This window comes from Atractosteus spatula, chromosome 9, assembly GCF_055471065.1.
Source record: "Atractosteus spatula isolate fAtrSpa1 chromosome 9, fAtrSpa1.hap1, whole genome shotgun sequence".
NCBI classification, from domain to species: domain Eukaryota; kingdom Metazoa; phylum Chordata; class Actinopteri; order Semionotiformes; family Lepisosteidae; genus Atractosteus; species Atractosteus spatula.
Window position 1 is genome coordinate 28820724 of NC_142714.1, and position 24329 is coordinate 28845052.

At 41.0% G+C, this 24329-nt stretch overlaps 1 protein-coding gene across 1 annotated transcript; it reads left to right on the forward strand.

Moving 5' to 3' along the window:
• The first annotated feature begins 203 nt into the window (after nt 1-203).
• LOC148828488 (uncharacterized) lies at nt 204-11385 on the forward strand. The gene is made up of 3 exons (XM_088926020.1): nt 204-275; nt 10373-10447; nt 10552-11385. The coding sequence occupies exon 3, from the start codon at nt 10690-10692 to the stop codon at nt 11092-11094; it is 405 nt and encodes a 134-aa protein (XP_088782146.1). The 5' UTR covers nt 204-275; nt 10373-10447; nt 10552-10689; the 3' UTR covers nt 11095-11385.
• The last annotated feature ends 12944 nt before the right edge of the window (nt 11386-24329 follow it).

A 24329-nucleotide genomic window follows, 5' to 3' on the forward strand; every position in this document is an offset into this window, starting at 1 on the left:
ACCGGCAAGGAAGCCAGTAGGTGAATGCGTGTTGGAGAAGATAGGGGAGTTTGGTTGGAGTGAATAAAGATTTAAGGACAACGGATTTTCGGAATAAATAAAGGATAACGGTATACGGCTTGTGATTTGGACTCGACGCGGATTTGTTGGATTTTACGAACTTTTGGAACACGGACTGAACAAGGACAGAGAAAACGGATTGCGGACTGGTTTGGAAGACGGACGAACGAAAGAAAAGGAAGAAACCTCACGAAAATAAAAGAAGAGTTTGTGGTGTGAGTACTTTCGTACTTATTACATTTATCTATTCCCCCGGAGACGCCACACTTTATACACAGCTGTATGAGCTCCACCAGTCGGGACAGGAGGCTCTACTGTACACAGAGAGGGGCGAGAGGGGGGAACAAACTGCCCATCCGTGTGGTTGAAGCTGATACCCTGGATTCTCTCCAGACACAGCTGTATGAGCTCCACCAGTCAGGACAGGAGGCTCTACTGTACACAGAGAGGGGCGGAAGGGGGGAACAAGCTGTTCAGCCATGTGGAATGCTACAGAACCCTAAACAGACAATACACAGGGGGAAGGGCGAGCGAGAGAGAGAGAGGGGGAGGGGGGTGGGCAAGCGAGAGAGAGAGTTTTTTGCCCTCTGTCAAAAAACCCCAAATCACTCAGGGCAGAGACTCTGGGGGGATCATTGTGTGGTACAGAGCGGAGCTCAGTCACTCCATACAATTAGTAAAGAGAGAAGAGTCAACAATTGATTTAAGGACGATCTGTCAAAGTGCAATGAAATACAATGTTGTTGTTGTTTTTATCCTGTAAAGCGTTTTGAGAAGCCACCTTTAAAGGCTCTATATAAAAGCGCTGATTCTTATGGAATGTGTTTATTTCTTCTTTTTTTCAGCAGGGAATAATAATGTTCAGAAATAAGAAATAAGATTGCTCATAAATATAAATATAAATTATGATAAGGTTGTTTAATGACAAAGTATTGTTTATCTCATAGCTAAATAGTCAAGTCTAGCCAAAAAGAGAAAACATCGACTTTATTTAAACTCCAGCGAAAGTATTAATGGTTTTTAATTACCATACTTTTATGGTACATGACTTTGCTAAAATGTATTTAAAAATAAAAACTATTACAAACGCCAGCGGAGAGAGAGAGACACGCACACAGTTTTTCATTGTCAAAAAGTAATTGTTTTTTACTTTGTCAGCACCCAGACAAACGCAAACGCGTTTTTAATAAAATGCTTTTATTCATTCTTAATCAGACTCACATTCCCGAATGTCCCCCGCCCCGGTCAAAAAAGGGAAATTTTAGTAGCTAAGCATAAAACGCAGAGGAGCATAACGAAGGTCATAAAGGTCATAAACGATATTAATTTAGGAACTTAAACATATTATGTAAACTGTATGTTGCTGTTATTGGTATTTTAAAGAAAAAATACACACCAATACTCAATTTCTCCCTAAACAGCGGGAGGGGGGAACAAGCTTCCCAGCCGTGTGGAATGCTACAGAACCCCAAACAGGCAATACACACTAGCCAAATATTTGACCAAGATATCCAGTCACAGCTGTATGAGCTCCACCAGTTAAACTCAAAGTATTACACTGGTCCACACAATTTGTAACGACTTTATTTTTTCATCGACAAAAAGTAACACCCACCACAGCATTCCGTTGATCTAACTTACAAGGATGGGACATTAGCTAGCCAATATGATAAAGGGATAACTTTTTTGTTTATTTCTTTAGCACATTTATTTGAACATTTCCATCGATTGTACAAGCAATGAAAAATTGTTCAATCCCTAGTTCGTCGGGCATTTTCTTTTACTATAACAGATATAAAAACTCCCTTGCTTTTAACAGAGCGTTTCATAATTTCTAACAACGAAAATTATTTAAACTGCCACACTTTTATCATTCAACGAGAACTCAAAATATCACAAGGATCCTCAAGAGATCAACAAAGACAATAGAAAAAGATATGTGTACTGTATAAGATACTGTCCATGGGAATCCAAGCTTTTTTATCCACGCTAAGTAGCCTTTAAAATGTCTTCATTACACAGTGAAGTCAAAATTCCGGGATGTGCCTATATGTACACTGGGCAAACGTTCCGAGGTGAAATTCTTCCAGCACGGGGGTACCTTTAAAGCGGAGACGACGGCACCGAATATTTTTGGTGCACCCTCTCTTTAAAGCCCTGGCCAAATATGAAGACAGTACGTACAGTTATAATTCAAACTGAAATAAAAACTACACATCCCAGTTACCATGGTGGTGCTTGTGATCATTGCGTTTAACCAATGAAACAGGGCGAAAAATCAGTCACATGACTTTGGGGCTGAGTTTCGAAAGCTTAACCTATCAGCAAGACAGCAAAGACATTTTTCCAAGAAAGCCTTTGTCACTAATGAAACCACTAAATAAAGACATAAATATAGAAATGGACAATTCATTGACTTTTATATTTCTAAATATCACAACATGTTCGAATCGAAGTCATTTTTAATAACAATGGGTAAACTATCACAAAGCTTTAGAGAACTTAACATTTTTATTATCAACAAATTGTAAATACGACGTTTACATTGGCGTTATTAATTTTTCACTTGAGTATATGGAGGATTGTGAGAGCAGACCCCCCCTCTTAGGCTACATTTTTATTAAGAAATGGAGGCTGTATGCGTTACAATATAAACATTTACTGTCAAACTTTAAATCAACAGTTGATTTAAAGACGATCTGTCAAAGTGCAATGAAACACAATATTGCTGTTGTTGTTATTGTTGTTTTTATACTGTAAAGCGTTTTGAGAAGCCACCTTTAAAGGCGTTATATAAAGGCGCTGATTCTTATGGAATGTGTTTTCTTTCTTCTTTTTTTTCAGCATGGAATAAACCTATTACAGTACTTGATTCTTATGGATGCCCGTTTCCACCGGGGATTCAAAATAAAACATGGAATCACGTGTCTAAGGAAATAGCAGTATAACTATATCCATGCACAAACACTAGCATGTGACATTATTAATTTGGGTGTCTCCTCTTGCCAGAAAGCGCTAAATTGCATTTTGAGTGCGGTTTTTGACTTTTTTAAAATTACAACCCATACATAAGCTGATACTGTTTAGACTTTTAATTATTTTAAACTGTATTACAGCAGCACAATGTGCTTTTTCATGAAACCTAGAGTAACGAAATTTCTTGCGTTGTACAGCTTTTCAGCTAAATATATTTATCGCTTACACCTGACACTTGAGGTGCCCGACAAAAACCGGTTGAACAGCTCTGTTGGAGGTTTACAGATCAGATCAGATTCCCTTCCCCCCACAGAAAGACAGACTTATTAGTCGCTATTCACTGCGCGGCAAGCAGCTCCAATTTTAGGCGTAAGCGATAGATCCCAGTTTAGCCGATCTTCTTACAGCATGTTACAGTTTACTCTTATTAACCATATTAATTTTAAGTGCTTGATGCCATTTTTTGACCACGCACGAATATTCTTATGTCCATATCTTCGCAAGGGAATCAGTGCGAATTGTAATACTAATTAAATGACCGCGGGCACTTTCCACCCCCTCTGACAGCAGGAACATAACCCATTCTCAGCTCAGCAGCTCATTACACTATAGGGTGTTTGAATCTTTTGCTGCCTTTTGCTGCCTCACAAAGCTTTAGAGAACTTAACATTTCTATTATCAACAAATTGTAAATACGACGTTTACATTGGCATTACTAATTTTTCACTTGAGTGTATGGAGGATTGTCAGCTGTCACTGAGAGCAGTTAATTAAATGTATTTTTTGATTCACAATCAGACAAATGCAACATAAATTGTTATCTTTGTCTTCTAAGTATATTAATAAACTTTCAGCATAGCTTTCTCCCCGTTTAGATTTATTTTTCTTGGGATTTTGGGTCAAACGTGGAAAGATTAGATTGTAATCGTTTTTATTTTTTAAATACATTTTAGAAAAGTGTAATCTATACTAAAAAGCTGTACACCACCTGCTATAAAGATACATATTGTAATACTTTCAGGTTCGGATAGGACAGACACAAGAACTCAGACTTGCGGAGTTAAAGCAAGTTAAAGCCTTGATTTTATATATCACCTTTAAAAGTGGCATCTCAAAGCAAAGTAAATACCCAATCGACGCAATTGTTTTAACTTGCTAATGCATCAGACACATTTCCTGGCATATTGTGTTTTAAATAAAATAGGAGTGTCTTTCCCTGGTATTAGCTCATCGGTATGGTGTAAGTTTTATCTGTACCATACTATACAGTATATAGGTACAGACTTCAAGCTGCACCACTGTATTGGTTTGGTAAGGAGACGGACTATGGCCAAAATCACGAAGACTCTCTCACACCAAATAATGAAGATGAAAAGAAATGGGAAGTCAACACGGGACATTGTACAGCATTTGGCTTCGATGGACATCTTCATTTGTGAAAGCACAGTGAGACGACATTATAAAGGGGAGAGGAGGCAAAGAGAATCTAAACCGAGGACGATTCAAAAGTAAATAACTTTCTAAAAATACTTTTCTTGCATGTAAATACAACTACGCACATTATTTTTAAAACTAACTGTTGATCTCTTTTTTTTCAAGTCCTATTGTGCGAGCTATCGACAAACTGACTGATGAAAATGATGAGCTACCAGCGATGCAAGTCCAAAGACGGCTATGGGCTGACCTCGGTGCGAGCGTTAGTCCGACATCGATAAGAAGAGTGCGCAGGAGGCTTGGATGGAGATACAGAAAAACCAGCACATGCCCCGTGATAAGGCTAAAAAACAAAGAGGAAAGACTCAAACAAGTGCTCCAATGGATTGAACAGGGGGAGGCATTTCATGATGTACTTTTCACAGACGAATCTAGAAGAGGCCCAGGACCACCTCTTATTTTCGAAGGAATTATGGATCGTGAATTCTTCGAGGAAGCCGTGGTGAAACAGCATGCCGACCCATATATCAGGGAGCACTTTGGATCAAGGCACCGTCTCTTTCAAGACAACGATCAGAAACACACAGCAGCAAGGGCGAGGCTTGTAGCAGAAGGAGTGAACTGGGTGAAAACTCCAGCCGAATCCCCAGATCTAAATCCGATAGAGATGGTTTGGCATTCGCTGAAAGACTATGTTCGGAAAACTGCTAAGCCCGTCACAAAGCAGGAACTGATCGATGCGATCTATAAATTCTGGGAGGAAGAACTGACCGAACAAAATTGCAACAATTTTATTAACAGGCTGTTTCGTGTTCTTCCTAGGATTGTTGACCGGGGCGGGGGACATTCGGGAATGTGAGTCTGAGAAAGACAGTCTCACGTTTGTGGACAGTCTGTCCACAAACAAAACATTCCTGTTGGACAAGAGGAATGTAAAAAAAACAATTACTTTTTGTCAATGAAAACCGGTGTGTGTGTCTCTCTCTGCTGGATGTCTCTCTCTCTCTCTGCTGAATGAATAAAAGCATTTTATTAAAAACACATTTGCGTTTGTCTGGGTATTTACTTTGTAATCAAAGTTTTTTATTATTGTTATAGAGAAACATGATCAGATTTTCCCTGGTCCAGAAAAAAAGATCTAAAGTATACTAGTTTGTCACTCTTCTCATTCCCTCTTTGCTAAATGGCCTTTCATACTAATCTGATCAATCTAACTGCCTGTTTCCTGTGCTTTCTCTATCCTTTAAAATAAACTATTATTCCACAACGCAGGTTATTACATAGCCAGTATCACAGGCCAGTTCACAGGGTTGCATGCATAATTTAATTTTGAAAGCCACTGAGACATCAGGTACTACTGTTGTATTTATGAAAAAGAAACAAAACAAAAAGCATACTAATAACTGTGCCATCCTACTCCTTAGTTAATACAATTGATTATTTATAAACAGTTAACATTGTTAGCAAAATATTTTGAATTATATTTTACCCTGTTTTTTCTTTGGTTTTGTATTTAACTTATTATATGATAGTCAGATTTAATGTATATTTGAACAATGAAAATATATATTTTACAAGATGCGTGGGGAAAGTGCAAAAACTTATTACAGTGCTAAATTCAATATTATTGATTACTAATAGTTTATGCTTACATCTAACTTTCTTAATTAGATGTATTTAAAACAGTGAACTACTGTAAGTGTAACATAACATTCAGAAATACAATCGAGAATAGTTTTGTGGTGTTTGTATATATGAAACATTCCTAAAACGTATAACGTAACAAAATTAAAGACGATTAAAATTTACAGATGCAGCCATTCAAAGTGCGCGTTCCAGACACGTACCGCAGGTGGCGTCGCGCAGCGTGACGCAAGATGACGCGTGGCACCGCAGTACGTGATTGGTTGACCGACAGGGGCACTCGTGGTCCGTTGGTCTGTCGTAGAAAGACGTACAGTAAACGTCTTTGCTGTGCCCGTTGTAGATATTGAATTTTACCACTGAAGGGAAATCTTAGTAGCTGAGCATAAAAAGAATAGGAGCATACTGTAATGCGTGTGAAGGCCATAAACGATATTAATTTTGGAACATAAACATACAGTATATACAGTAGCTGGTCTTGGTACTTTAAAGAAAAAAATACACATCAGTATTCCATTTCTCCCTAAACATTTTAAGCTTCGAAGTCTTTAACTAACGTGATACCGGAGTCAACAAGCATACTTTTAGAATTTGATTAATAGGGAATAGAATATGGAATCGCGTATCTAAAGAATTTAATAACGGTATGATTATATTCGTGTACTGCGACAGAGCTGTGTAGGGCTGTTTCGCCTCCCTGTTCATGCGTGTTGTCCTGTAGCCTACTGGTCTACGTGCCTGGCTAACAACTAGCAGGTTGTGTGTTCAAATCCAGCTGGTGCTGGACTTTTCTTTTAACAAACATTTCTTCGAAAAAATAGAATAGCGATATCATGGACAATCAACTGACTTTTATATTTCAAAATATCGCAACATGATCGATTCTAAGTCATTTTTGATAACAATCAACAAACAAACAAACATTTCTTTGAAAAAATGAGACGTTTCCCTTGGTCAGAGATATAAATATATAATATATAAATAAATTAAATTTAACTAGCATGTAAAATAGCGTGTGAAAAAGTGGTAGTTTTAAGCTTTTCTGCTAATATAATATGGAATCGCGTATCTAAAGAATTTAATAACGATATGATTATATTCGTGTACTGCGACAGGGCTGTGTAGGGCTGTTTCGCCTCCCTGTTCATGTGAGTTGTCCTGTAGCCTACTGGTCTACATGCCTGGCTAACAACTCGCAGGTTGTGTGTTCAAATCCAGCTGGTGCTGGACTTTTCTTTTAACAAACATTTCTTCGAAAAAATAGAAAAGCGATATCATGGACAATCATCTGACTTTTATATTTCAAAATATCGCAACATGATCGATTCTAAGTCATTTTTGATAACAATGAATAGTCACCTTCTTCCCTTCTGACAACGGTCCCTGCTTCTGTTTCCTGCTTCTATTGTGTGTGTGTGTGTGCAACAGAGTAAATTTTTATAGGAGAAATGGAGGCTGGACAGTATGCGTTACAATATAAACATTTATATTGATTTAAATCGTGTTCTGATTTAAATCGCAAACGCGTGTTTAATTATATGTGTTTTTTTAATCATAATCAGGCTAATGCAACATAAGTCGATACAGTATCTTTGTCTTCTAGGTATCTTAATAAACTTTCAGCATAGCTTTCTACCCGTTTAGATTTATATTTCTTGGGATTTTGGGATCAAACGTGGAAGGATTAGATTGTAATACGTTTTAGAAAAGTGTAATCTATACCTGCCCAGACTGTACGCCTTCCTAAACTAGTGTCCTGCCCTTCCCCGCGCACCCCAGCCGGGCGCTCTTCGGCCTGTGCCCGGGACGAATGTATATTTTGATATTTACACCCGGCGCGGCACCGAGGGAGCGTCTGCATTTATAACTTAGTTTTTAAAATTAGTCAAGCAATATGAAGCATCTCCTTTTACTTTTAAGTCCCTTAAATACATTGAGCACAGCTTTCTCACCACTTAAGATTACTTTTTTGCTATCATCCTTACACAAAGCAGAAACTTTCCGATGACATACGGTACAAGTGGAAAGATTACAGATTTTAATCGTCTTTAATTTTGTTACGTTATACGTTTTAGGAACGTTTCATCTAAACAAACACCACAAAACTATTCTCGATTGTATTTCTGAATGTTATGTTACACCTACAGTAGTTCACTGCTTTAAATACATCGAATTAAGAATGTTAGGTGTAGCACTTTAGATCTTTTTTTCTGAACCAGTGAAAATCTGATCAAACGACAATACAAATAGAGAAAAAAGACCCGACTGACAAGCCGATACATACTCTTGGAGTTTGATTAATAGGGAATATAATACAAAAATATAGTACTAAAAAAGGTACTACCACTTTTAAAGGTGATATGTAAAATAAAGGTTTTTATTATTGTTATAGAGAAACATGATCAGATTTTCCCTGCTTCAGAAAAAAAGATCTAAAGTGCTACACCTAACATTCTTAATTCGATGTATTTAAAACAGTGAACTACTGCAGGTGTAACATAACATTCAGAAATACAATTGAGAATAGTTTTGTGGTGTTTGTTTAGATGAAACGTTCCTAAAACGTATAACGTAACAAAATTAAAGACGATTAAAATCTGTAATCTTTCCACTTGTACCGTATGTCATCGGAAAGTTTCTGCTTTGTGTAAGGATGATAGCAAAAAAGTAATCTTAAGTGGTGAGAAAGCTGTGCTCAATGTATTTAAGGGACTTAAAAGTAAAAGGAGATGCTTCATATTGCTTGACTAGTTTTAAAAACTAAGTTATAAATGCAGACGCTCCCTCGGTGCCGCGCCAGGTGTAAATATCGAAATATACATTCCCAACACTAATTGTGCCCATCTGTCATGCAAATAAAACACCTTGAATTGAATTGAATTGAGGGAGAGAGGGGAGAGTTGTGAACAGCATATGTTGCTGTTCACAACAGCAACGGATGAAACGTTTGCACATATAGTTAAGTTATTACTTGGTTTTCAAAGTGCAATGAAATACAATATTGTTGTTGTTGCTGTTCTTGTTGTCTTTATCCTGTAAAGCGTTTCGAGAAGCCACCTTTAAAGGCGATATATACTGTAAAAGCGCTGATTCTTATGGAATGTGTTCCGCCGGGGATTCAAATTTTTATTTATTTATTTTTTAATCGCGTATCTAAGGAAATCTCAGTATAACTTTGTTCATGAACAAACAGTGGCATGTTGCACTATTATTTGTTTTTTTGTTAACAAGGCTCGCCAGCTAATGTGAATCGAAACCTGTCTTGCTAGCTTTTAAAGTCGTGCGAGGTGTGAACGACAATACAAATAGAGAAAAAAGACCCGATTGACAAGCCGATACATACTCTTTGAGTTTGATTAATAGGGAATATAATACAAAAATATAGTACTAAAAATAAGATACACTCTACAGACATTCACAACGGCGACTGTCAGAAGATAGGACACAGCGGCTCAGGCACCCGCTGAATGGAAAAGGGGCACTTTAATGTTCTGTATGGCTAATACTAAAGCCAATACTAATATTCAATACTTTAATATCCTTTTCTGTATGTTTAACAATAGTGGGTACTGGCCTAATTCGTCCCTGCTCCCGTTGTTAGGTGTTAATGTGTTGTTAAGTGTGAATTTGTACCTGTGTCCCTGAGGTCTGGCTTTTTTTCTGGAAAACCATAACTCTGGTTTTGTTCAGTTTGACTGTCGGCGCCCAGGTCTGACAGTGCTGCTCCAGCAGTGCCATGTTCTGGCGCAGCCTCTGTTCTGTGGGCGACAGCGGGACCAGGTCGTCCCCACAGAGCAGGAACTCGATTTCCATAATTAATGCAGATCAGTAAATCAAGGGACAAAACAATTATTGCGCCCGGGTCCTCGATGGGCTTTGACGTGCTAATGCGTTGGTTTAACAGTCCGGGTGTGGCAAGCCTCTAATGTCTCCCGACTTCGGCAAAAGGCACCCGCTTTTCATTGGAAGACAATGAACATTCTAGCCGTACACGTAAATATAGCATAAATACACCAAGGGATTGGGTGAGCTCCCATCACAAAAAAAACTGCGAACCTGCACTACAGCGACCACAGTACAGTATGGAGACCAAGACCTTTTACGGGAAGAAACGGGGTGCTTCTGCTGCCCCAGCTTCCAAAGAGCGAAGGGTAAGCAAAGACAGCAGACTTCATCTGAAATACGCGATTACAGCGCATATTACAAGGTATTATTGCCGTTTTGAATTTTAAATTCAATTATAATTATTTCTTCGTAGCCTGTTCTTCAAGAAAACACCGCACGGGCGAAACGATCTTCGAAATCTACCACCAGGACAGTAAAAAAGAAAGCGGTAAGACGGAAAAAAAGAAAAGTTTATTTTGACGTCTGTTCCGCGACTGATGAATACTACTGTGTGACTTTATTTCTTACATGAATTTTGTTATTTTGCCACAGGCCGTGGGTCTCTGCTCTCGGCCACTGGCCAGGGTGCCAACATGTAGAAGCAGCATCTGTGTGGAGACATTTCGGCAGCAGCGGGAGCAGCACGATGCATTATTGGGGAGGATTGGGAGGCTAGAGACACTCCTGAAAATGCAGAGGAAGGAGACAGTATGTTCCAGCAGTCAAACAGTTGAGCAGCTGTCTCCTGATAAGTGCCTCTCCCCGCCGCGCAGGTTGCAATGCCTGGCAGAAGCTCTGCCCCCCACAGAGCACACACCGCCTCAGGACACTCCATCCCGGCCTCTCCACTCACCACCGCGCAGGAATTTGTTGATGCTGTCCCCGCCGTCTATCTCCCCCCAGGAAGCACCGTTCACAGAGCGGAATTCACAGACGCCAGTGGGACGAATAATTCTCCCAGATATCCAACTGCTACCCATTACTCAGGAGATGGAGGGGGGGTTGTACTTGCAGTGCATCGGCATAGACGGGAAAGCAAGAGCCGACCGCTATGCCGCCCTCGTGTTTCGAAATCTTGTGACTTTTGAAATTTAGTGGGGGTGGACCACGTCTGTAAATTTCGATGGGTCCAGAGGCAAAAGTGCCTTGCCTTGCAATCTCCGGGAAACCATTAGTCGCATGGTGAATCAGAGATTCTCAACCCTTACTTCGTGCGACTGGAAAAGAATTCGTGATTGGATCAACGAAATGCTTCGTACAAGGAGGCGCTCTTTTCCTCTAGTCTAACAGTCTGTCCAAAAACAAAACATTCCTGTTAGACAAGAGGAATTGAAAAAAAAACAATTTTGTCAATGGAAACCGGTGTGTGTGTCTCTCTCTGCTGGATGTCCCTCTCACTCCCTGCTGAATGAATAAATGCATTTTATTAAAAATGCGTTTGCGTTTGTCTGGTATTTACTTTGGTCCCTTTTAACTGTTTTTCGATCTACTGTATTGCTTTGAGATGCCACTTTTAAAGGTGATATGTAAAATAAAGTTTTTTATTATTGTTATAGAGGAACATGATCAGATTTTCACTGGTTCAGAAAAAAAGATCTAAAGTGCTACACCTAACATTCTTAATTCGATGTATTTAAAGCAGTGAACTACTGTAGGTGTAACATAACATTCAGAAATACAATCGAGAATAGTTTTGTGGTGTTTGTTTAGATGAAACGTTCCTAAAACGTATAACGTAACAAAATTAAAGACGATTAAAATCTGTAATCTTTCCACTTGTACCGTATGTCATCGGAAAGTTTCTGCTTTGTGTAAGGATGATAGCAAAAAAGTAATCTTAAGTGGTGAGAAAGCTGTGCTCAATGTATTTAAGGGACTTAAAAGTAAAAGGAGATGCTTCATATTGCTTGACTAATTTTAAAAACTAAGTTATAAATGCAGACGCTCCCTCGGTGCCGCGCCGGGTGTAAATATCAAAATATACATTCGTCCCGGGCACAGGCCGAAGAGCGCCCGGCTGGGGTGCGCGGGGAAGGGCAGGACACTAGTTTAGGAAGGCGTACAGTCTGGGCAGGTATAGATTACACTTTTCTAAAACGTATTACAATCTAATCCTTCCACGTTTGATCCCAAAATCCCAAGAAATATAAATCTAAACGGGTAGAAAGCTATGCTGAAAGTTTATTAAGATACCTAGAAGACAAAGATACTGTATCGACTTATGTTGCATTAGCCTGATTATGATTAAAAAACACATATAATTAAACACGCGTTTGCGATTTAAATCAGAACACGATTTAAATCAATATAAATGTTTATATTGTAACGCATACTGTCCAGCCTCCATTTCTCCTATGAAAATTTACTCTGTTGCACACACACACACACAATAGAAGCAGGAAACAGAAGCAGGGACCGTTGTCAGAAGGGAAGAAGGTGACTATTCATTGTTATCAAAAATGACTTAGAATCGATCATGTTGCGATATTTTGAAATATAAAAGTCAGATGATTGTCCATGATATCGCTTTTCTATTTTTTCGAAGAAATGTTTGTTAAAAGAAAAGTCCAGCACCAGCTGGATTTGAACACACAACCTGCGAGTTGTTAGCCAGGCACGTAGACCAGTAGGCTACAGGACAACTCACATGAACAGGGAGGCGAAACAGCCCTACACAGCCCTGTCGCAGTACACGAATATAATCATATCATTATTAAATTCTTTAGATACGCGATTCCATATTATATTAGCAGAAAAGCTTAAAACTACCACTTTTTCACACGCTATTTCACATGCTAGTTAAATACTTCAATGCTTAAAATCGTTAGGGAGAAATGGAATACCAGTGTGTATTTTTCCTTTAAAGTACCGATTCCTGGAATCTGACTGGCTGACACCCTTCTGAAGTGGTTCCATGAAATCTGGTATACGGAAAAGAAAGCATTGATAAAAAAAAGCCTGGATTCTCATGTATCTCATACAAGTATCTTTTAATACAGTCTTTGCTGTGCTCTTGAGGATCCTTGTGGTATTTTGAGCTCTAGTTGAATGATAAGTGTAGCATTTTAAATCATTTTCGTAGTTAGAAATTATGAAACGCCCTGTTAAAAGCAAGGGAGTTTTTATGCCCGTTGAAGTAAAACAAAATGCCTGACAAAGTATGGCTTGGACAGATTCCAAGTGCTTGTACAAATGTGCTAAAGAAATTATACTTTGAGTATACAGCTTGTCCAAAGTCATCCATTATTAATACTATTAGTAATATCTTCGGTAAAGGCTTTGATGCATAAATATTTATGATAAAGGTAGGTTGTGTACTTTTGTCCAACTGAGCAATCTTGCTTTCATAAAATATACCAACATTTTAATGACTGAAGATTAACATGCTGTAATACACAGTTCAAAATTAAAGGCTCAAATGCTGTACATGAGAGGTTAAGCTCCCCCTGGCGGTTTTACAAGGTGACGCCGGATAGTTTCCGGCAGAGCGTCAAATGACGCGTGATTAACCACGTGACACTGCGTGACACCGCGTGATACCGCGACACGCCCACCGGGGTATGCCCCGAAATACCTCACCCATTTTGAATGGCTGCATCTGTATAATCTTTCCACTTGTATGTCATTGGAAAATACAAGAAGTTTCTGCTTTGTCTAAGGATGGTATCAAAAAGTAATCTAAGTGGTGAGAAAGCTGTGCTTAATGATAATTAAGGGACTTAAAAGTAAAAAAGAGATGCTTCATATTGCTTGACTAATTTTAAAAACTAAGTTATAAATGCAGGCGCTCTCTCGGTGCCACGCCGGGTCTAAATATCTAAATATACATTCGCCCCGGGCAGAGGCCGAATAGCGCCCGGCTGGGGTGCGCGGGGAAGAGCAGGAAAGGAGTGAAAGTGGTCAGGGCGGGGTTTAGGAAGGCCGCTGACCAGTGCAGGTGTCCCACAGTGAAGCGGGCGTACAGTCTGGGGAGGTATCCGTTTTCCTTGTAAATAGTTCCCTGCTTCTGCACCCCTGGGTCTTACTCTCTCTCTCTTTTCTCTCTCTCTCGGGCGCGCGGGCGGTGTGTTGGCATGCGCTGTTGGCGGGCGGGGGCGCGGGAGAGCCGGGCTAGCAGGTGGTGACGGAGAAGAAAAATAAAGGCTTTCACTTCCTTTAACTCCGCAAATCTGAGTTCTTGTGTCCGTCCTATCCAAACCCGAAAGTATTACAATATGTATCTAAATAGCAGGTGGTGTACAGCTTTTTAGTATAGATTACACTTTTCTAAAACGTTATTTAAAAAATAAAAACGATTACAATCTAATCTTTCCACGTTTCATCCCAAAATCCCAAGAAAAATAATTCTAAACGGGGAGAAAGCTATGCTGAAAGTTTATTAAGATACTTAGAAGACAAAGATACTGTATCAATTTATGTTGCATTTGTCTGATTATGATTAAAAAAACACATAATTAAACACGCGTTTGCGATTTAAATCAAAACGCGATTTAAATCAATATAAATGTTTATATTGTAACGCATACTGTACAGCCTCCATTTCTCTATAAAAATTTAAAAGATCGTGTGTGCAGCCTAAGAGGGTGGTCCACTGTCAGTGACAGCTGACAATCCTCCATACACCCATGTGAAAAATTAATAATGCCAATGTAAGCGTCGTATTTACAATTTGTTGATAAATAGAAATGTTAAGTTCTCTAAAGCTTTGTGATAGTTGACCCAGGCAGCAAAAGATCAGCTGCACTGGTAAGATGCGACACTGAAGATTTGATTAATAACCTTTTAAATCTGAAGGAAGATCTAAAGGGATCCCCCCCCCCCCCACACACACACAATAGAAGCAGGAAGCAGAAGCAGGGACCGTTGTCAGAAGGGAAGAAGGTGACTATTCATTGTTATAAAAAATGACTTAAATTCGATCATGTTGTGATATTTAGAAATATAAAAGTCAATTAATTGTTCATAATATTGCTATTCTATTTTTTCAAAGACATGTTTGTTAAAAGAAAAGTCACGGCACCAGTTGGATTTAAACACACAACCTGTAGGTTTAGTAATCAGGCACGTAGACCAGTGGGCTACTAGGGAAATCACCTGAAGAGAGAGGCTAAACAGCCCTACACAGCCCTGTTGCAGTACACAAATATAATCATATCGTTATTAATTTCTTTAGATAAGCGATTCCATATTATATTAGCAGAAAAGCTTAAAACTACCACTTTTTTACACGCTATTTCACATGTTAGTTAAAGACTTCGATGCTTAAAATGTTTAGGGAGAAATGGAATACCGGTGTGTATTTTTTCTTTAAAGTACCGATTCCTGGAACCTGACTGGCTGACACCCTTCTAAAGTGGTTCCATAATATCTGGTATACGGAAAAGAAAGCGTTGATAAAAAAGCCTGGATTCTCATGTATCTTGATACAAGTATCTTTTAATAGTCTTTGATGTGCTCTTGAGGATCCTTGTGATATTTTGAGCTCTGGTTGAATGATAAGTGTCGCAGTTTAAATAATTTTCGTAGTTAGAAATTATGAAACGCTCTGTTAAAAGCAAGGGAGTTTTTATGTCCGTTGCAGTAAAAGAAAATGCCTGACAAAGTAGGGCTTGGACAGATTCCAAGTGCTTGTACAAATGTGCTAAAGAAATTAGCAAAAAAAGTCACTCCTTTATCATATTGGCTAGCTAATGTCCTGTCCTCGTTAGTTAGATCAACGAAATGCTGTGGTGTTTGTCAAAGAAAAAACTAAAAGTATTTTCGTTTAAAATGACGGTTAGAAAGAATGTGGACCAGCGTAATACTTTGAGTTTACAGCTTGTCCAAAGTCATTCATTATTAATACTTTTAGTAATATCTTCGGTAAAGGCTTTGATGCATAAATATTTCTGATAAAGGTAGGGTGTGTACTTTTGTCCAACTGAGCAATCTTGCTTTCATAAAATATACCAACTTTTTATGACTGATGATTAACATGCTGTAATACACAGTTTAAATTTAAAAGTTCAAATGCTGTACATGAGAGGTTAAGCTTTATTGGCTCCTCCTGGCGGTTTTACAAGGTGATTCCGGATACTTTCCGGCATGACGTCAAATGACGCGATATACCGCGTGATACTGCGTTTTGATGCGACATGCCCACCGGGGTATACTGTGAAACACTCCACCCATTTTGAATGGCTGCATCTGTACCTATGCACATTTTTCACATATTTTATTGTTTTTACAGTGACTATGATCATATTTTGCACACACCTATGTATTTATTTTTATTTATTTACTGTATTTTATATTTATTTTGTATTACTGTATGTATTCTAATGTTTCGTCTATTCTGATGTCTGTTTTTTTGCTTGTCTTGGGCTGCTGTAACACATCAATTTCCCTTTGGGATCAATAAAGTCTTATCTATCTATCTTTAAGTGTTTGATCCATGTACTCTACCATGCCTGAACTCTGGGGGTGGTACGGGATTTGGAACCTTTGCTTTACCCCCAACAATCCTAATGCTATTTTATAGTTTTCCTATGAAAAGTGTGTAAAGTACAGTAGTGAAGTGTGTACCCTGATCTGAGTCAATCATGCGAGGAGTCCTCCACTGTTAGAAAACTTCTCTCCATAGTAACTTTGCTAGTGGGCATGTACGTGAGGATGCTTCAACCCAACTAGTAAATACTGTAGATCAGTAATTACAAATAGATATTTATTCACTCCACTATGTGGCAATGGCCCAGTAAAGTCCATGTGGAGGTGTGTCCACAGCCCTGTGGGTCAGGGCACATGCCCCATTTTAACCTTAATTCCCTGTCCAACCTTTTCCTGTAGACATATCACACGCCGTCTGGAGCAATCATTAAATTCCCATCCCATGCCTCACCACCACCATGTTTTCTTTTTCTGAGCTTTCATTCCCCATCTCCTACATGTTCCTGTCCATGGTATATCTGCATGAGGGGTCGTAGCTATCCGATTGGTACCACCACCTGATCCCTTCATCAGACTTCTTCCTTAGTGACCCAAGCACCTTTTTCTTCCCAACACCTCAGAGTTTCTGAGTCCTCTTTTTCACTCTAGACCACTAGGTCCTCAACACTGGTCTCAGGTAAAATTTACTTAAGTGGGGGTAACAATTATTCCCAGATCCAATGTATCCAGTGCAGCCTGGGGCTTCTTTGAAGTTTTCCTTTTGATGTGCCTTAACATTTAATTTCAGTCCCTATGGTTGTTATTAAGGTGCACTTTTCCACATGGGACAGAAGTCATGTACCACACCAAAAGCATACCTACTATCTGTGTATATGTTGACCTTCTTCCCCTTTCCTTCATGTAGGGCTTCTCTTAAGGCCACCATTTCCACTAGTGGTGCCCCATCTGTCCTGGAGAGTCGGTTCATACTTTATACCCATCTACAGTCACCATAGCCCATCCAGTCTTTTGCTGTCCCTCAGTATAAAATCCGGATCTGTTAACCCAAATAACGTGTCTGGCTCAGTCAGGAGAGTGTATGTGTGCAGTATTAAATTTTGTAGTCCTACCAGGTCTTCCATGGCTCTTACACCCCAAGCAGCACAGTCAGCAGCCATTAAGAATTTCACTTGTGCTTTCATAGCACTGGGCATCATAGTGGAGTAAAACCCCACAGGCTCATATCTATCTCTTGCGTTCTGGCACAGTATGGTGCTGTAACTCACGTCTCCTTCCCAGCACAGGTGGGATGGTTCCTATAGGTCTGGTAGTCCCAGAGCCAAGACTGAGGTCAGGGCCTGCTTCAGGGCAATGAAGGCCTCATCTCTTTCTTGGGTCCAGTCGAGTGTGAACACTCTGGGCTCACCTTCTGTTGTCATCTTATGGAGGGGAGCTGCAATTTCAGAGTAATCAGGATCTATATAGTAGTGAAACAGTCCCAGAACACTTCTCATACCTGATACTGTAATTGTTCTGGCATCTTGAGGATGGCTCTTACTTTCTTGTTTGTCATGGTCCGCTGCCCTCCAGAGATCTTATGCCTCAGGTGCAACATCCCACCTCAGCTTTGGCAGGATTGACTTCAAACTCTTCTTCCAGTTGTCCCAGGACAGCAGCTAGGGACCCCTCATGCTGGTCGCCTGTGGGACTAGCTAGCAAAATGTCATCAACATATTGTAGACATATGGACCTTCCAGGTCCCCTCTGGCTAAATTGTGGAACCTTAGGGCAGCTTTGTCCAAATGTGTTGCTTACATGTGTTAAAATGAATGCAAATTTATCTTGTGAAGTGGGATGGACCGAAATCCATTAGAAATATCCAAAACTGTAAAAACATATTTTTCTCAATGCTTGCCAGGATGGTGGCTGGATTTGTTACAATGGCATGAACTTAAGGGGTCACTTTATTAAGGTGGGTGCCATCTATGGTGATTCTCCAGGCACCATCGGGTTTCTTGACTGTCCACACGGGAGAGTTATTGTGTGATTGGGCATGCCAAATGACTCCGGTCATCAGCATGTCTTTTACTTCCTCCATAGCCTGAATTGCTTCTGCCTTAATGTGGTATTGCCAATGTGGGGCGTGGCTAGGTTCTGGCACTCAAATTGGATTTACTCTTGCCAATCCACAGCCTAAATTGTGTTGAGCCCAGACCTCAGTGCGATCTTCTGCAGCTGAATTTTCACTGATTAAACAAATAAGAAATTAGAACCAGCTCAAATTTCTAGTTATTTATTCTATGTAAACACAAAGTAATTGCTCTCAGAAAATGCTCTGAAAATGCTCTTTTTCTTGTTCACTTAGGAGACCTTGATCGAAATCGATGCGAGCTGTCAAAAAGCATTTATTTTCTATTTCTATTTCTGCTCCAGAAAAATTGCACATTTCCATGTTTGCTCTGTTTGTTGAGATTTGAACTCTATATACTAGCAGAAAGATGTTTTTGCTTCCCCTTTCCACAAAAATATATAAATGTATTGTAGGTAGAATTCACTTTTTTCTATCTGTGTCTATCCCTAGTCTCTCTCGTGCGCTGAAATTTGAAAACAGAATGGTTAAATTAAAAAATAGTTTTAATTCAGTTTAAATTTTAACTGTACATACTTTCTGAAGTATTTGGCAAGGGCTTTAAAGAGAGGGAGTGCCAAAAAATGTTGGTGCCATCATCTCAGCTTTAAAGGTACCCTCCTCGTAGAAGACTTTTCACCTCGAATGTTTGCCCAGCCTTAAGTTGGAACTAACCCTAACCCTATACCTGCCACTCAGAAAAATGTAAACTCTTTTTCTGTTTTTAAATCTAGACTCAAGACATATGAGTCAGGCTTTTAAGGCCCAATTGTAGAGAGGTCTTAATAGAACTGGTTCATGATAGGTTGAAAAGAAGAAACTCCAAGAGAAGAGAAAACTTTAGTGTTAGAGTGTTTCCCAGACTAGGCCAGCGTGACTGCTGTATATTCCTTAATGTCACGTAGCAGTTCTTTCCGGGCCCTATGCAGACAATGCGATCCGGAATAGTGAAGATACACGAGGGAGAAAGTCATGCAGGAAAGGGTCAGGATACAGGGGGGCATGTCCGAGGTGAGCTGGTGTCCTGGGGAAGTGAGTCCGGGCGAACAAACAAAGCCAAAGTCCAAACGGGGAATCCAAACGGGAGAGTAGAGTCCAAAGCCAGGAGATCCATCCAGGGTAAAAACCATGAGCCGGGTCGGGACCGGCGGGGCAGGGGATCAGGAACAGAAAGTTAAAACCATAACGGAGCCAGATGCAGCAGGACCCCGGTCTCTCACGATGCGGAAATCAATGAGGAACCAGGAGTAAGGTCCGCGTCTGGCTTTTAAGGGGGAGCAGGAATAGGGAACAGGTGCAGACAATGGGAGGGAACAAGGAAGGGCTGGAGCGCCCTTAAGAGGAGGGGTTAGCGATCGTGACACTTAAAATAATAAAAATACCTCTTGCGTCTAGTACACTGTTGAATTGAAATTCAAACTGCTTTATTGGCATGACCGGTAAATCACAGCGTTACCAAAGCATATACAGTCTGTACAACAAACACAATCCAATTACAAAAAAATAGTAGGACATTAACATAATACATACAATATATCGAGAGAAAAGCTCACTGTTCCTCAGGCTGTGACAGGAGAAACATACTGTGTTGCAAGCTCAGTTAAGTTTCCTGCCTCCATAGGACATGAACACTGTGCCGATTCTGGAAGCTGTGGTAATTCTGGGTTTAAATTTGTTATATTGGGGAAGAATGTTTGTGTAATCCCAGCTATTTTCTCACAGTGGCTCAGAAAGTGCATCTCGGTTTCTCCCTGCAGGCAGTGGGGGCACTGCCTGTCCTGCCTTGGCAGCCAGGTCTGCATGTGTCATCCAGCTTCTATGGCCAGATTGTGCTCACCAAGGATGTGCTTTATTGGGTTCTGTTTCTTGCTTTGGCCAGATATTCTGCTATAGAGTTTTGTCTGTTTAGGTTTTGTATTGTGTTTGTGTCTGTGTCGCAGAGGGTTTGGAATTGTTGTGTGTTTTGCTGTGATTTGGTTGATTTTTATTTGTATTCTGTTTGCTGTGCTGTCCTGGAGCTGGTTGGTGTCAGAGAGCCTTAGGACCAGCAGGCTGAGGGGGCTCTTTTATATACTCAGCGGTGCATTGTTGTGGTAGGAATGCTGGTCACTGTCTGGTGTAACCAGTATTTGATCCCTCTGTTCTGATTTGGAATGGCTATTGGCCTTATTTGGCCCTACATTGTAAGGTGTTTTTCTCTTAACCTGTAGGAAGATTTACAGAGCTCTGTGTGCAGAGTTTCTATAATCTTGGTCTTTGAGTGGACCCACACTTTACTGCCATATAGTGTAGTGTTTCATAGCCGTTCAGGGAAGCTAAATATGTAACGTTGTGGCTCTCTGAAGGCACCAGTTCTGTAGGGTTTGGGCATTTACTGTGACAATTATCAATTGTAGCAGTAAATCACAAAGTTGATTCTTTTGATGGCTTTAGAATCCAACCATACGACATAACTCAAACAACGCACACACGCAGGTACTAATACACGAGGATACATTTATTAATACATAGAATATGCATATAAACCTAACAGATCTTATCGAGAGGGTTATCAGAATACAAAAGGTATATATTCAGTTACGAAGTGTTACACATATCAAGAGGACATACGTTCAGTATATCATTCATTAAGACCGTTTCATAAATGAACTTGGTTATAACTTCTACATTAGATACTCAAAACAAGTACATAACTCTTAGGAATTAAACTGATATCAACTGGTTGGGATAGCAATTGAATTCTCGAGCTGTAATGCAGTGAAGTTGAATACTCATCCAATCTCTGGGGATTCAGATCTCCTGCGGGCACAAAGAAACAGTTGCAGGCTGTTGCTGTCCAATCCGCGCTCTCTGGCTCCGTGCCAGGCTGTGCTGTGCGGCTTGCGACGGTGCGCTGCTGATGCTCACTGACCGGCTAGTTAGTGTTGGCTTTAACTAGCAAAGTTTGCGCACAGGAGAAAAGATGACTGTGGGTCCCAGCAAGTCAGGAAGAGGACTGGTTCGTTCCTGATGAAGAGCTAGTTCTGAATAGTGATTCAGCTGTCCACAGTTCTGACCTGTTCACGAGGCCTGCTGCTGGTTACTCTCTGGCAACCTCCACTCTAGACTCTTAGAACAAAGGAAAGTTCTGGCACTCGGACACACTGGCCGTTCCGTGGTTGTCCGGGCTGAGTCTCGGGATGGTCAGGAGGCGCGCTGCGAGAATGTCCTGCCCTTGGGAGCCTTCTGCTCCTGGGCCGTCCTGCCCTGGAATTCTCCTTTGAATTCCCTTTAGAACAGTCCACAGAATCCTCTCCAGAATCTTACTGAATCTCCCGAATCTGAATCTTGTTGAATCTCAATCTCCCAGGCTCTCTGTGTTGCCTGTTTTTACCTGGAGGAACTTCAGCTCGTTGATTGGCTGAAAGTTCCATGGGCATCAGAGTCCCACGTGGGTTACTCAGCCCTACCAGTCCCTGATTGGTTGATCAAGGTGAGATATGAGTCACTTAGTCCTGACACTTAGTAATACAGTCCAGATGTCCATCCGGCACTCCCTAGACTGATAGGCGCCAGTGGATGACCATTGATCATGATAGCCAGACTTAGCTAAGTGCATCCCCCTTTGGGAGCTGTCCTAGGAAACCTTAAATCACCCTGCACTAATGGTCTCTCTGTGGCTGCTCCACAGAGATGAACAGAGAAATGGGGCCTCATTTGGGAAGCTCAGAAACACTTAATTCTGCCTTATTATTAAGCCTCGCCGCTACATATCCCCCCTTTTTGAAGGTCACGAGGTCCTGAGGCGTTGTTGCCTTCAAAACAAAACAGAGTTAAGTGATGTCCCTTGCCATTAGAACATTAATCTTAAATGTCCACATTACTCCTCGAGAATTCATACCGGAACCAGCATTGGATACAAACAGGATGAATAACATCTGGAGTATGTATAAACAAGGTAGGAGACATTATCTCAGTCTAGGAATTACACATCAGGAAGTTCACTGTCAATATCTGATACCTCTGTAGTAGATATTTGGGGAGAAGTCACTTCCTTTCTTTTGACATGCTACCTTTGACTCATTCATGCTACCCAGAGTACATCTTGATGTGAGAGTACATCATTCAGAGTACACTGTCAGTCATGATCCAGCTACCCGGCAGCAGTGTTACAATAACACCAGTTCCTGTTCCCAGCCCCCCAATAAACCACAACACCTGTGTTGGGTATCTGCTAGGGTGGTTTGGAGGTTTGTTCCATTAAAGCAAACTCAACTACCTGTACCTCTTCAGGGCTTACTGTTTCTTGGATTTCTATCCAATTCAATAGTGTGGCACCTGAAGGCATCCAAGACCTCAAGTTTGGTCTTATATTGTCTGGTTCCAGACCGTACAGTGATAAGTTACCATGCTGTACTATGGCCTCCTCGGGAACTTACAGGAACTGTTTGATTAGGTAGCTGCATTGCGGTAGCTGTATCATACCTGTCACAAGTCATAGTGTCAGTTAAATGTGGTGTGCTGACCAGCCATTTACTTCCCACCTGCTCTTCATGGGGTTCATTAACCTCCCTCTGCCCATTAGTAGCTTTACACCCTTCATTGGTGAATCGTTTAGACACAGCCAATGGATAGCTTTGGTAGCCATACCCATCTCAAGATTTGGAACCGAATTCAATCTTGGATTGCCTTCTGGGTGAGCTATGAGCGATGGGGTTAATGTCACATACTCCTCTACTGAGAAGAGTGGAATCAAGTGGGTTGGGAATTGTGCCGTGGTTAGACTGGCTACAGTGGCACTAAACTCCCTTAACAGGTCTTGTGTCAACATTCTGGCCTGTTGCACACAAGCATAAACCCATTGTATAACACTGGCAATCATGTCCACTGGTTGGGGAATAAGGTTTAACCCTGTTGCATAGGAAGTTGCCTGTAGGGTTTTCCCTAAGCTTTCCAACTTTTGCTGCTGTCGATACAGTCTGTCACTACCCTCTGGCCTCTCTGACACCTGCCTTCTTGGGGCAGTCAGGGTGAGAGTGCCAGTAGCACACAAACCTACCAGAAAAAGCAAACGTGCAACAGTGGCGGCAGCAATCAGTCCTCCCAAAAGTCTTTTCGGGTGGCTGATCCCAGTCATCTCCTTCTGAGTGACTGTTGCCTTTCTAAGCTGGCTCAGCGTGTACATGGTGTCTTTCTCAGTATGCCATGTGGCATCTTGGGCACCAACATCCTGGAAATCTGGGGAGATCTGTGCTCTAGGAACCCTGCAGGGGGTGGTGCAGCGGTGGAGCATGCCTGACCCTCGGCTGAGTGGTCATCTGGAGCACCTGAGTGATCTGGGATTGTTATCCCATTCTCACTGTTCAGGTCCACCCTGCACACCTCCTGATTGAGGAATCCCTCTATCGGCATGTTTACAATCGTTAGCTGGGCGTGGGTGTAGGACACCTGCTCGCTCCCCCCTTCCCTCGCTAGGGGTTCAGGGAGCTGCCCCAGCACTGAGATAGCTAGTTCACTGTCTTTGAACTCGCTATCACCCACCAGGCCCATGTCAGTGCAGGCGGGGATTCTGACACCCCTCTTTGCGATGTCCTGCACTGGCAGGCGGGTGGCTTGACCATCCAGCTCCAGTATGGCTGAACCACTGTTGGTCAGACTCAGACTGACAGACTGAGCTGGTGGCTGTAAGAAAACCGGCTCGGCTTTCATTCCCTGTCCCTTCTGGGGGACTGGGTGTGTTGGCAACCCTGCCATTGAGGCAGGAACAATCAGGTCAGTCTCTCTCACTACCTGGTAGTTGTGAGAAATAATGTTACCT